This window comes from Caretta caretta, chromosome 2 (assembly GCF_965140235.1).
Source record: "Caretta caretta isolate rCarCar2 chromosome 2, rCarCar1.hap1, whole genome shotgun sequence".
NCBI lineage: Eukaryota > Metazoa > Chordata > Testudines > Cheloniidae > Caretta > Caretta caretta.
Window position 1 is genome coordinate 122,476,174 of NC_134207.1, and position 13,825 is coordinate 122,489,998.

General features: G+C 37.0%; 1 protein-coding gene across 1 annotated transcript in view; it reads left to right on the forward strand.

Moving 5' to 3' along the window:
- KDSR (3-ketodihydrosphingosine reductase) overlaps positions 1-12,685 on the forward strand; it is a 43,621-nt gene extending 30,936 nt beyond the window's left edge. Inside the window, exons 8-10 of the mRNA XM_048839723.2 lie at positions 6,083-6,166; positions 8,638-8,739; positions 9,071-12,685. Coding sequence (XP_048695680.1) covers positions 6,083-6,166; positions 8,638-8,739; positions 9,071-9,190 — 306 coding nt within the window. The 3' untranslated portion in view covers positions 9,191-12,685. The remainder of the gene's footprint in view (positions 1-6,082; positions 6,167-8,637; positions 8,740-9,070) is intronic.
- Positions 12,686-13,825: the final 1,140 nt, after the last annotated feature.

Here is a 13,825-nt window from a genome sequence, read left to right on the forward strand (position 1 = left end):
AACAGTCAGGATAATTGTAGGGTGTCTGAAAGTTAGAGGGAATAGTTAGATATTTTTTTTTCCCCCTCACATTTAATAAACAACCAACAATTTATATTGCAGTAGTGCCCAAAGGCCTTAGGTGGGTTTAGGGCCCCATTGTGCTACATCTGTGCAAATACACAAAAAGACAGTCCTTTAATGTTCATTCTAAGCTTTTTGGGGAAATATATTTTTAAAATTTAGCTGTTACAAATAACATTGCAGATAAATCATAGAACTTTTTAAATTTCTTTTCACTATGCTATCTTTCATTTTTTGCTTCAACATCTAGTGTTACGGTCACTTAGCTACTTTTTATAGCCTATTTCACTTCCTGGTTCTCTATAATGTTCAGTGTTTTGGTTGCAAATAGTACAAGAAAATACTTTTTTTATTTTATTTATTTTAATAAAAAATCTCCCTATGGTTTATAATGGAATAGAAAAAGACACTGAAGTTTTTCTGGTGCATTTAGTATTGTAAATGATTGCATTTTTGGCATCTAAAATCTAAATTTTCAGCTACACCTTAAATATACAACTCTGCATTATTCCTTATCTCATTCTGTCGGGATACATTTGCATTAGGGCTATCAATTAATCGAAGTTAACTCAAGCAATTAACACACAAAAATAGTTATGATTAATTGCAGTTTTTATCACACTGTAAAATAGAAGAATTTTAAATGTATTATAAATATTTTTGGAAGTTTTTCTACATTTTCAAATATATTGATTTCAGTTGCAACACAGAATACAAAATGTACAGTGCTCACTTTATATTATTTTTTATTCTTTATTATTTTTGTACTGTAAAAAACAAAACAAGTAGTATTTTTCAGTCCACCTCATACAAATACTTCAGTGCAATCTCTTTATCATGCAAGTGCAACTTACAAATGTAGAAATTTTTTTACATAACTGCACTAAAAAACAAAACAATGTAAAACTTTAGAGCCTAGTACACCCACTCCTACTTCTTGTTTAGCCAATTAAGACAGACAAGTTTGTTTACATTAATGTGAGGTAATGCTATCCACTGTTTTATTTACAGTGCTATCTTATTTACAATGTCACCTGAAAGCAAGCACAGGCGGGTTCTTCTTGATGATAATCCATAGCAGTGTGGACCGGCACCCCTTTATTTTTATCATCTCTGTCAGATGCCATTAACAGATTGATTGAGGTTGATTTTTCTTTTTTGATGGTTTGGGTTATGTAGTTCCGCATCAATATTGCTCTTTTAAGACTTCTGATAGCATGTTCCACACCGCATCCCTCTCAGATTTTGAAACCTGGGGTCAAGCACCAACCTTATTGATACCTTTTTTTGTTACCAGGTTTGCCTGTTACTTTGGTGTATGCTCATTTATTAGGGTTACTCTTTTGGGGGAGAGGTAGGTTCTGTAATTCTATCAATGTACTGCTTGTGTCTCGTGTTCTCATACGGAGCTCTACTTCTCCCTGCTGCAAGTTCCCTCCCAATGGAGCTATCCTGCAAGACCTAGGTTCCCCAGAGCTGGGTTCTTCCAGCCCCAGAATCTCACACAGCGTGTCTAAGAGGATCGGGTTAATCAGCACTCCCAAGCTGACCCCTTCTATGTCCCTGGACTCAGCGGGCTCGGTCAAGCAGCATTTCCAAGCTGTCACCCTCATAGGCCCTTAGATTCAGCAGGCTGGCAAGAACAGCACCTCCAAGCTGTCCCCCTCGTGTGCCACGGGCACTGCACCGGAATAGAGCGCGCCTGAGCAGGCTGGGTCAAGCAGCACTTTCAATCTGCCACCCTCCTATGTCCCAGGCTCAGCACGTCCCTATGCCCACTTTCACGTTACAGTAGTTCTGGTAGTAACCCACTTGATGAGCAAACCCCACAGGATTTTTGGGTGCTGCAGGGATCTTTTAGTTTAGGTATGAGGAGTGTTGCTGCAGAGAAAATATGAGAGCCAAAAAACACTCATTGGGGGGGAGGGGGAGAGAGGCAAGCAGCTTAACCATGAAAGTTATTTATTGCCAGGTAATAACCATAGTACATTCACATACTTGGGCAGCACCATCAGCCAGGATGGTGGAACAAGCCAGGAGATCCAGAACAAAATTAATAAAGCCAGGAATGCCTTCAGCAGCTTAAATACAGTCTGGACATCATCAAAATACAACACCAAAACCAAACTCAAGGTTTATTAGAGCTGCGTACTTTCAACACTACTTTATAGTGTAGAATGCTGGGGAATGAGAAAGTATGACATGTCCAAACTGTCTTCATTCCATACAACCTGCCTCAGAAAAATCCTCCGTATATTTTGGCCCAGAACAATCTCAAACCAAGATCTGTTGACACAGTGCAGCCAAGAGGAACTGAGCACCATCATTGCCAGGAGGCGTTGGAGATGGATCGGTCATGTGCTTCAGATGGAAACTGATTCCATCACCAGAATAGCAATAAGATGGACACCTGAAGGCAAGCGAAAATGAGGCTTCCCGAAAACAATGGCGAAGAGCTGTGGAAGCCAAGCTGAAAAAGATTTGCCAGAAACAGACAGGAGTGGAGGAGCTTTGTCACTGCCCTAAACGCCAGAGGTGTAATAGGGACAACATGATGATGATAAATAACCATAGGGGAGCCAAACAAACAAAACAGTTATTATAATAAATCTAACTTAAATTTGATTATAAAATTCAGATTTAGAAAACTATAACTGATCACACAAGTCATGGTCAGAAGGCTATACCTGGAGGGAGGGAGAGAGAGAGAGAGAGCTGGGTTCAGTGAAAAATTTAATTAACACATTATATTTTCGATGAGTGTCTTCTGGAATGGTGGTGGAAGCATGAAGGTGCATACGAATGTTTAGCATACCTGGCATATAAATACCTTGCAATGCCAACTACAACAATGCTATGTGAATGCCTGTTCTCACTTTCAGGTGACATTGTAAATAAGTGGGCAGCATTATCTCCCCTGAATGTAAATAAACTTGTTTGTCTTAGCGATTCGCTGAAACAAGAGGTAGGACTGTGTGGATTTGTAGGCTCTAAAGTTTTACTTTGTTTTGTTTTGAGTGCAGTTATGTTTTAAAAAAAAAGTCTATTTGTAAGTTGCACTTTCATGAGAGATTGCACTGCAGTATTTGCATGAGGTGAATTAAAAATACTATTTCTTTTGTTTTTCTGTTTCAGTGCAAATATTTGTAATTATAAATAGTGAGCACTGTACAATACTGTTCTGTGTTGTAATTGAAATCAATATATTGGAAAATATAGAAAAACATCAAAAAATAGTTATTATAAATTTAAATTGGTGTTCTATTATTATAACAGATTTTTTCAGATCACAATGGGCCAGATATTCAAACGTACCCAAACTGATTGAATACCTACCTCCCAGTGAAATTAATGAGACACACAAGGCAGGTGAGGTGAGGTCTTTTATTGGATCAACTGCAGTTGGTGGAAGGGACAAGCTTTCAAGCTTCACAGAGTTCTTCCTGAGATCCTTTCCACAGGCAGTTGGTCACTAAAAGACATCACCTCACCCACCTTGCCTCTCTGTACTGGCGGACCAACACAGCTGTAGCAACACTGCAAACTGAAATTAACGGCAGTTAAGTTCCTAGCCTGCTTATGAACTTTTGGAAATCACACTAGGCCTGTATATGCATCTTTAGATGACTAAAAACCTTTGCAAATCTGGTCCCTATGTCCTTCAAAGCTTTAGAATTAGTAGATCTCATCATCTTCCACCTGGTTGGTTGTTTTTTGGTTGGTTGGTTTTGATAGACTGGAAGAGGAAAACAGGCGTTCTTTTTACATTTTCTATTCCCAGTCAATTTCTCAACTTTTGAATAAACTAGTCCAAATGAAGAAAATATTCTCTGCACCTGCTAGCTAAATTGAAACCAAAAGCTTTTCTGAACAACAGAATCTGTGGAAGTACTTACATCTGGAAAAATGTAAAACAGCAGCTTCATTGAAAAGGCTGAAAATAATATTGATTTTTAATGTGGTAGTGACATTGTGACGTTTCCAAAGCTTGAGATGACCTCAAAAGTCAAGATGTTTTTCCTACTGTTTTGTTTTTTTATAGAATTAAAAAAGCCACACCCTTAAATCATTGATTTAAATTTTTTATTTATCTATTTAAATGACCTTAATAGATTACAATAAATTTAGGACTTAGGTTGTCATAATTTGACATTAAATTTTGAACAGGTTTATTTTAAAAAATGCCTTGTAATTAAATAAATACCTGTTGTTGTTTTTTAAGATTTTATCCAGTTTGAGTCTTTGCTAATCTCTCTAGCTGTGCGTGTAGTTAAATGCTTTTGATGTGCACATGCAGCTAACTAAATGTATAGTTAACTTTTTACAGACCACTTGACCACTACAGGCCTGGAGTTCGTGTTTATTAAACAACTTTATCTGGAATAGGCTGTTGTGATGCAACTAAAGATTCTTTTATAATGGAAATGCACAATGGAGCAGAGTTAAGCTTGTGTATATGATCTTAACATAAGGTATTGCCATGCTCTTGAAGTTTTGATTCTGCAACCTCAATGTTGTACTAAAGTAGTTTCTGTATTGGAGTTTTCAGTCTTGAGCTGCTTAAATTTCAGCAGCAATTCTCCAAGCAGTATGCTTGAGTTATAAAATTGCCCATCTGCCCAAGAGCTAGGCATGCCAGGCTCTGGTTTGTTTCTGTTCTTTTAACAGACCTGTTCGATTAAAAGAGATCTAAATGATAGATGCCAAGTTATATGTGCCTTGAGGCATTAATGTAGCACATCAGCTGCTTCATTTGAGAGGTGCAAAAACTTCACATGCATATTTTGTAAATCCCCAACAAAGGGAAGAGCTGCAAAAGTGGATTTTGAAGGATATTGTGTACAGAAAACTACACTTTTAATGATTTCTTGGTTTGTGGATCTAAAAGTATTTTCTTGTTAATGGAAAGCAGTTTAAACTTCCAGTATAAGCTACAAATGATAGAAATTGAATTATATCTAGTATATAAACTAAATACAGTTTAATAATTCTAAGAACTTCAATTAAGAATAAAACACTTGTGCAATTACTATTTTTAATCTGCAATCGTAAAATATTACAAATAACTAAAAGCAAACAAAGTATTGGCAACTTTTCATGAAGTTGTCCTTTTAGTTTATGAAATATGCCTTTTGTTGTAAAAGGAGTTATATTTGACAGTCTGAGGTGTCTCTTGTTAACAGTATTAGTACAGCGAACCTAAACTGATGCCAATCCACTTAAAACACGATCTCCGGCCGCTAAAAGTGCCTGCCTGCTCTGGCCCTGCACCACTCCTAGAAGTAGCCAGCATGTCCCTGTGGCCACTGGGGGGCGGGGGCAAGTGGTCTCTGTGTGCTGCTCCTGCCTGCAGGCACTGTCCCACAGCTCCCATTGGCCAGGAATGGGGAACTGAAGCCAATGGGAGGGGCAACATGCGGAGCCAGAGCTGCAGAGATGTGCTGGCTACTTAGAGGAGTGGCGCAGCACCGGGGCAGGCAGGGAGCCTGCCTTAGCCCCACTATGCTGCCAACTTGGAGCCGCCCAAGGTAAGTGCTGCCAGGTGGGAGCTGCATCCAGCCCTGAAACCCCTCCCGCACCTCTGTTCCAGCTGTGAGCCCCATCCCAGAGTCAGCACCCTGTACCCTCTCCTGCACCCCAACACTCTGCCCCAGCCTGGAGCCCCCTCCTGCACCAAACTCTCTCCCAGAGCTTGCACCCCCAACCGCCTCCTGCACCCCAACCTGCTGGCCCAGCCCAGTGAAAGTGAGTGAGGGTGGGGGAGAGCAAGCAACGGAGGGAAGGGAGATGGAGTGGGTGCACCTCAGAAAGGGGTGGGGTAGATCCTGAGTTGAACTTAAATTCAAAAAGTGACCTTGTATGTAAAAAGGTTGGAGACTACTGACTTAAAGCCTGACTTAAAGCCTTAAAGGCAGGTAAATTACATGACACAAGAAATAATGGTAACAGAGTATTTTTGTCTTCTCTGTGTTGTTATATAATCAAATTTATAATAATATTTCTATATCTTTTTTTAAAGCCTTTGGAGACTAAACTAATTTCAGAAACCTCATCTGTTTGCCAAGCAGAACAGGTTGCCAGAGTTATTGTTAAAGATGCCATAGTAAGTAATTTTTTTAATGAGGTCTTTGAGGGAAGGCATGGGATGGGAAATGGTTGCATGAAGTACTTGTTTAAAGATGTAAATAAGAATTGTTAAATATAAAAACATTTCTTCTACAGGAAATGTTACTTGTATTTTTTGTACCTGGGATGTTATTCTTTAGCATTTCTTTTTCCCTTTTTCACCCTACCCCCAAACATGTTTCATTTAATCTCTTGGAGCTAATATGTCTTTGGAGCTTCTACTCTAAAGACAAAACAAAATGCAGCAATGTCATGTCAGAATAAACTCAAACAAAAATTATGAATGTTTTAAAATATTAAAGATGTTTTCCATGCATCAAATGGTTAATAAAAGGTTACTTGCCTAGTGCCTATGAAAGATCCAAGAAAGCCTTCATTTCTCTGGTTGAGATCAGTTGACACTGAAATAACTATACTAAAATTCATAGTATTCTAGTGTGTGTGAATATCTGATTTGTGAATAATCATAGTGCAGAAATTCCCACTGGTTGTAGCAATGAAGACATCAGCCTTCCCAGCAGCTCTTTATTCTCAGAGATCTTGTGCTATAGAATCTTCAATCTTAAAGCACAAAGAGAAATGACATTAAAGAGGAGTGCCTGGCTTCAAGCACGTCATGAAAATAAAGTTTTGTCATGTTTGCTTGCAGCCACATACGTCAAATTTTGTTTCAGTTCTTAATTTATTCACATGGTCTGGCAACCCAATCGTATAATTTATAGTTCCAGACAGGTAGAGGCCATCCCTTTCTTACTTTTAAAAACTCGATCTAAACCTTCAGCAAGTGTGTGTTTGGGTTTTTTTTGAGTCTTCACCCATATGCTGTATGGTTGTTCTTAGCTATTTCCAGATAACCTAAAAAAGTAAACCCTGTGGCCAAGAGAATGCAGTACAGAACACTGTTTCAGAATGTCCAAATGTGTCAAAAAAATTAAAATAAAAGGGAGGGGGTCAAATTATCATGACAAGTAGATCTTTCCGTTACGTGCACAGGGTTATCCGGAGTAACAATAATACGTAAGAAGGAAATATTTATTTTCCAGTTTCCCAGTATTTTCACAGGGGCGCTGCCTGAAGATTACGATAATTTGCTATAGTTATCTGTGCAGTCATACTCTTGGACAATTTCACTATTTTGTTGAATGAGAAATTCTTGTTCATGGAAGCCAAATACCATTTTTCATAATGTGCCATATGTAAAAACAAATCATACCAATTAAAAACTGCTAGATGGACAAGTCTACTCTCTTATTTGAGAAGGCTATATCTTTTAGCTAATGTTAAATCTCTTTCCGCATGCTTAATTTCACATTTGTGCAGTAGAACCTCAGTTACGAACAACAGATTTATAAACTGACCGGTCAATTATATACCTCATTTGGAAACAGAAGTACACAATCGGGCAGTAGCAGAGACCAAAAAAAAGCAAATACAGTACTGTGTTAAACGTAAACTACTAAAAAAAAAAAAAAGGAAAGCAGCATTTTTCTTCTGCGTAGTAAAGTTTCAAAGCTGTATTAAGCCAATGTTCAGCTGTACACTTTTTTGAAAGAACCGTAATATTTTGTTCAGAGTTACAAACATATCAGTTATGAACACCATTCACGGGTGTTTGTAACTCTGAGGTTCTACTGTATATCACTAGCACTTAGAGACCACATTCGGGAATCAGATCCCCATCATGATAGATGGGGGGAGGGGGTGCGCAGTTATGTGCGCATACAGATGAAAAGAGATGGCTCTCACCCTTAGTCATTAACCCCTGGATTTGTTCAGCCTTCCATGTGCACTTTGATTTTGGACACCTTATTCAGGTACTTAAGCAATCTACAGTTCAAAACAAAAACGTGTTTTGGGTCACTGTCACCCAACATGAAGTAAAGCTGGTATATTTCCCACATGTACCTAAAAACTGTTGCTCATTTTGACACATACTGTGTAGGTGAAGGATAACAGTCTCTAACCCCACTTGAAATGAGGTACCAAATAAACAGCATCTACCTTCAGCAAGCTAACCTTGATAAGGAACAAGCAATATTTTCATTCTCTTCAGATTCTAGCATTAGAGAGTCTTCTCATTGTAGAAGAATCTAGTATTGTCTTTGAAGCCTGTTTATAAGTGGGGAAAACATCTTAAATAATCAATGTTCTTTTATCATCTTTCTGTGCTCTGTGGGCAGAAACCTGCATGCTGTTGGTAGTTAAGTAATATCTCTAACACTTTTAATTTTTTTTTATTTTAATTTTTTTAATTTTTTTAATTCTTACGTTTCTTTTGGTATTGTGTTACTTCGCAGTACTTCTCCCCATTGAATTAAGGGAATGGAAGGACAGCAAGAGCCTTTAACCAATCTGATTGGTAATATTACTTTAAAGCAATTAAGAGAGAATTTTGCAATTTGGTAACGTTTGTTTTTTGTTGTTTTTTTAATTTCCCCTCTTTCCCAGCAAGGAAACTTTAACAGTTTTATGGGCTCAGATGGTTACATGTTATCAGTACTGACCAGTGGAATGTCACCTGTCACTGCTATTACTGAAGGTCTTCAGCAGGTAAGATCTGGAGAGGCTGTAATTTTTAACCATATTTATTCACAAAGATTTAGTCATAATTTACATTTTCAAGTACTTTACAAACCTTGATCCTTCACCTCAGTGAGGTGAGAGAATATTGTACAGATATTGAATTTGTGGCACAGGTAAGTTAATTAATTTGTCCAAGGCAAGTCTCCAGTAAACGTTTATTCATTCACTGAATTTCTATTACTTACCTGCATGAGGCTGTTTGCTTATTAAGTAAAAACAATCATATTGTGTAGACTATAATAAAAAAAAAAAAAAGCATGTTGAGATAGCTGTAAGTTCTTTTTCTCTCTGGTTGCAGGTTGTTTGCATGGGCATTTTTCGCATCATTGGCTTGTTTTACCTAGGAAGTTTTGACAGCATAGTTCGTCGCTGCATGATACAAAGGGAAAAATCTGAAAGTACAGATAAAACTAAATAATCTTTACTCACTGAATCAGAAGAATGTTAATCTTGGACAGCTGGCTGCTAAATGGGACTATGTTTCTCACCTGAAGACTTTCATTTAAACGCTTTGATATGTGACAGATGAAATGGAAGTGAAAGAGAGAAGAAAAGTACAACCCCAGGAAATACCAAAACTATGCAAAAGTATGAATGAAGACTAGTTTTTTTCAGTGGTTTGAGTTGGAGAAACATTTGTGAATCTAGAGACTGTAAGTGTGAAGAGTAAAATTTCGAAGTGGGTTATTTGCTGGTAATTCTGGACAAATACTTAGGTTTTCTTTCTTTGAGGGTGTGTTCAGAGATAAGGATAAGGGTAAGTACCATCACACATTGAACCTAAGAAGTTTGAACTCTCCTTGAAGAGGGAGTTTAGGCTCCTAATAGATTTACACAACCATATTTTAACTTTGAATGTTCTGATTACTTTCCCCATTGTCAGACAGACTTATCCGTGGCTTTCATCATGCACTACTATGGCTGTGGGATCTTTAGGTGGGAGAACTGTACCTATATGATCCAAAGCTTCTCAGTGTGGGAGTAGTTGGGGTATGCTTTAGTAGTTGCATACTCTTCTAAAGGGAAATGAAGAACCCATTCTCCACTGAGAAATGCTGGGAAATATTTTTTTGGCCTTCTGAAATACCTTCTAAACAAATCAAACCATTAGAACAGCAAGTAGTTAAAATTGCTGAAAGCCACAATCTAATTCTAAATTGATGTATAATCTTCTAATTTACCCCTTTTATCTGTCAGTTGAGCTGAGGAGAGAAAGGTAGCATAATATTGCCATTATGCACACTTTTAAAAACTGCAAATGATGAGCCAAACAAATAGTTTATAGAATGATTTGTAATTACAATGTTAATTTAAAATGTTAGGCTCTTCCAGTAGCAGGAATGTAGCTTTCAGGAGGATCAAAATGGCATTCCAGGTTAATTTATTCCTGGATGTGAGTATATTTGTTAGGATGACATGGTCTGGTTTAAAAAGACACTCCACTGTTTTGGTTTTTATTAGATGCACATATGAATCAAGACTGCTTCACCCCTGTGCCAGACTGCACTGAACCCAATACTTTCTAGCAGTTTTAAGTGTCAAACACTGAAAATGCTTAGTTCATAACAATGATAGCATAAAGAGATTGTGATATATTGTTCAGTTGGACGACTACAGTAAGTGCCTGAGAGTCTTCTTTTGCAAAATCTGTATCTTTCATATTTGTTCGCACTCCTACATTTTTAGATGTCAGGCTTTTCTAGTCTCAATCCATATTTTAAAGTTTAAAACTTGGCTGGTAAAATTTGTCCTTCTCACTTCCTCCACAGGAATAACTTTTAATCAAATATTGGGTGAAATTGATACTGTTACTTAGTCTTCTATATCCCTCATCTAAGGAATGGTTTAATGGGACGCTATATGCTAAAATATCTTTTCTTATCTTGCATTATTAACTAGAATAATTTCAAAATGTAACTCATTACTTATACTATTCCCCCCTCACCCCAGTGCAGTTAGTCAGTTTAACTTATTGGGTTTTTTGCACTAGCACAGTGCTGCAGGGTTGCTCTGTAAACCCTATTAGGGGAGTATTCAAACTGACAGTCTAAACAGTTTCTCATTGAGAGATTGAGTGTTTATACGAGGCTTTATAATGCTCTTCACAAAGCCTAAGTTTGGGGGCCAACCTACCAGAGTGCCTCTTTAAACATGTAAAATTTGCATGCCTCTAATTATCAGAAGAATGCATAGATTTGAGCATAGTGGGCATCCCTTACAATTCTAAACAGCTGAGTTTCACAGCCAAAGAAGCTATTTTGCATATACATTAGTTGCTCTGTGCTGTTTTTTATGGATTGTGTATTATGGAGTATTTACAATAGCATCCACAGTCATTGTTTGCTTTGTTTATTGAAAGTCATCACAGCCCATTCTCTCAGGACCTGATCTATCTTACTAGTGTGTATATTATATCAAGCCTTGATATAAATCAAGAATAAGATTAAATAAAAGCGTTCAAAACAGATACCAAGTCAATGAGTTAGTATTTCTGTCAAAATGCTAAAAATAACATCAAGTTTCTGACTTACATCAAAAGCCTGAATGCCAAGAATTCAAAAGCAACTAGAAACTCTGGGTGCCTCAATTTCTGGGTGCTGAACTTTTAAGTCTTAAGGACTGTTTTTTCAGAAAGTGCTGAGTACCCAAACTGAAAATTGGGCCCTGTTTAAAGTACCGTAAATTGAGTAGCCAGTCACTAGCTAGTTTTGAAAGTGCTGGTTGAAGACTCCAAATTAAGGCTGGTGCTTGCTCTTAAAGTTTGTGCTTAAATAAGACTACTGAATTAATTTAACATACCATGGCCCAAATCCTGCAGAGAGATGTGCATTTGCTTAACTTTGCACGTTGTAAGTAGTCCCTTTGACTATATGGCCTAGTCTACACTTAAAACTTAGGTCGACAAACAGAGGTGTGAAAAATCCACATCCCTAAGTGTTTGTAGTTATGCCAGCTTAATCCCTAAGTGTAGATAAATCTAAGAATGCTTCCATCAATCTAGCTGTCATTGTTTGGAGAGGTGGAGTAGTGAAAGAAACCCTTCCATCACCGTAGTCTGCATCTCCATTACAGCATAGGCTACAGCATACTATAACTAAGTAAGGCTTTGCAGATTGAACCCTATATCTATTTTAGTAGTGTGAACCAGGTAACTAAAGAATTTGATCTTTAAATGTCCTAGTTTTGTTGGTGCAAGCTAGTGCATTTAGTTAACTAATTGATAGACTTTCATATACATTGGAATTCTGCAGTTGTTCATTACTTTTGTCAAAGCCACCTAATCTGGAAATAATCAGAGCTAAGGGATTCTAATAAGGCTTTAGCATAAAGCTGTAAACATTGGGAGAGAGCTAAAAACAAGAATGCTGTGTAATCTTGTGGAAAAGATGACTGATAGCCTACAGATTGTTGTCAGCTAAATTTAATCAAGATAGTTGCATCTAATTTTTTTTTCAGTAGAGTCACAGATCTCTGAAGAATTTAAAACAAAACACTTTTTACCACTCTTTTGTCAAATTAACAATATGTAATCAATGCAATAACCAAACTCAAATGTTACGCCTTTTTTTGAATTCTTTTAAACATTCCAGTTTAAGTTTTGATAGTTGAGCCAAAAAGTTTCTCTTAATTTCATTTAGTTTCTAGTTACTGCTTTAATGTTAGACTTATACAGTATACTTTCTTACTAAAATTCTGGTTTATGTGCAATTTAGGTAGGTTTAATATTTACTAAGAAAGAAGTTACATGTTTGCTGTGAAACACTAGGCACTTTTAAATGGTAACAATGTATATGGCTGTTTTTAAAACCTATCCCATCTCCAGTTTATTGCTCCAAAAGCTTTTGTGCCAGAACTGTAAACTAATTTTCATGTTTTGTATTCCTCAAAATAAATGGAGGAACAGAAATGCTTATTCTGAAGTTCTAAATTTAAGTCTCTTCATATTTAAAAAAAAAAAAACACCTAAGGCTGTCTTACAAGTTTTTGTAGTTGTTAGATTTGCACTCAAACTTTGGAAATCGATTGTCATCTTTTCAGTGTGTGTGTAAAACTTTTATTGTAACTGAACTTACAGTAACAGAGGTGTTTATTTTAGGAGCAAATTTTGAAGGAAAACTTTTTAAAGTAAAATTTGCATCGTAGCAGTGAACATTCTAAGTGCAAGAAAGTCTTCCATGTTATCAGTCTTATTATAAACTAATACTTCCTCATTCACCAAAGTTGTAAAGCATTCAATAGCCCTGATCTGACATGGAGATCCAGTTAGCAGGGGCATGTGAATGCCCATTCACTTCACTGAAACTTGGCACAGATGCAGAGGATAATGCTAGCATCATGGTTTGCTGAATATTTTATGCAACTTTCTAATACTGGTGAATCCTGATAGGGAAAGTTTGCTCTCTTCCTGATTTAGAAAGCTTGAGAATTGAGGTTTGTTTGTTGTTAGTTTTTTTTTTTACCTTAATATAAATTAAAGCAAATTGTAGAATGTGATATCTATGGGTTAGGATTGCCTTGGCTGATTTTCTAAGAGAAAAATTCCCTTCTACAAAAAGTAAGCCTTCTTTTACCTACTCCTGAAATAAATTCAAAATTTGAGAAGTTGCTTTTCAAAAAAAAAAACCTACTCTTGTGAACTCAGAGCTTCTCACCTGCAAGTGGAGAAGACAACGTGGCTACCAGGATACCCAAAGCAAGCCTGGATTGGGAAAAGAACATGCTAACAAAAGATAAATTGCTTGGCAGAGTTTTAAAGCCATGAGGACTGATATTTTTTTTTATTATTGTAAATATTTGGGAATTAAGAAGTTGGAAACTCTCCACTTTCCAAGTCTATCACGGAGACAGGAGCAGGAAAACACTGCAGTTGGAACTGATCATCAAAGTAGCAGGCCAAAGCAAAACTGGATTTACGAAAAAGAGCAATGGAAATTAAAGGTGGTTCTTTGATAATCCCATTGAGTTTGACTGGCAGAGAGCAGATGAGATTGTAAGTGACATTGTTCTATCCTCTCCCAAGGTTAGCAATGGCAAGAGACTTCATAGTGAGGCT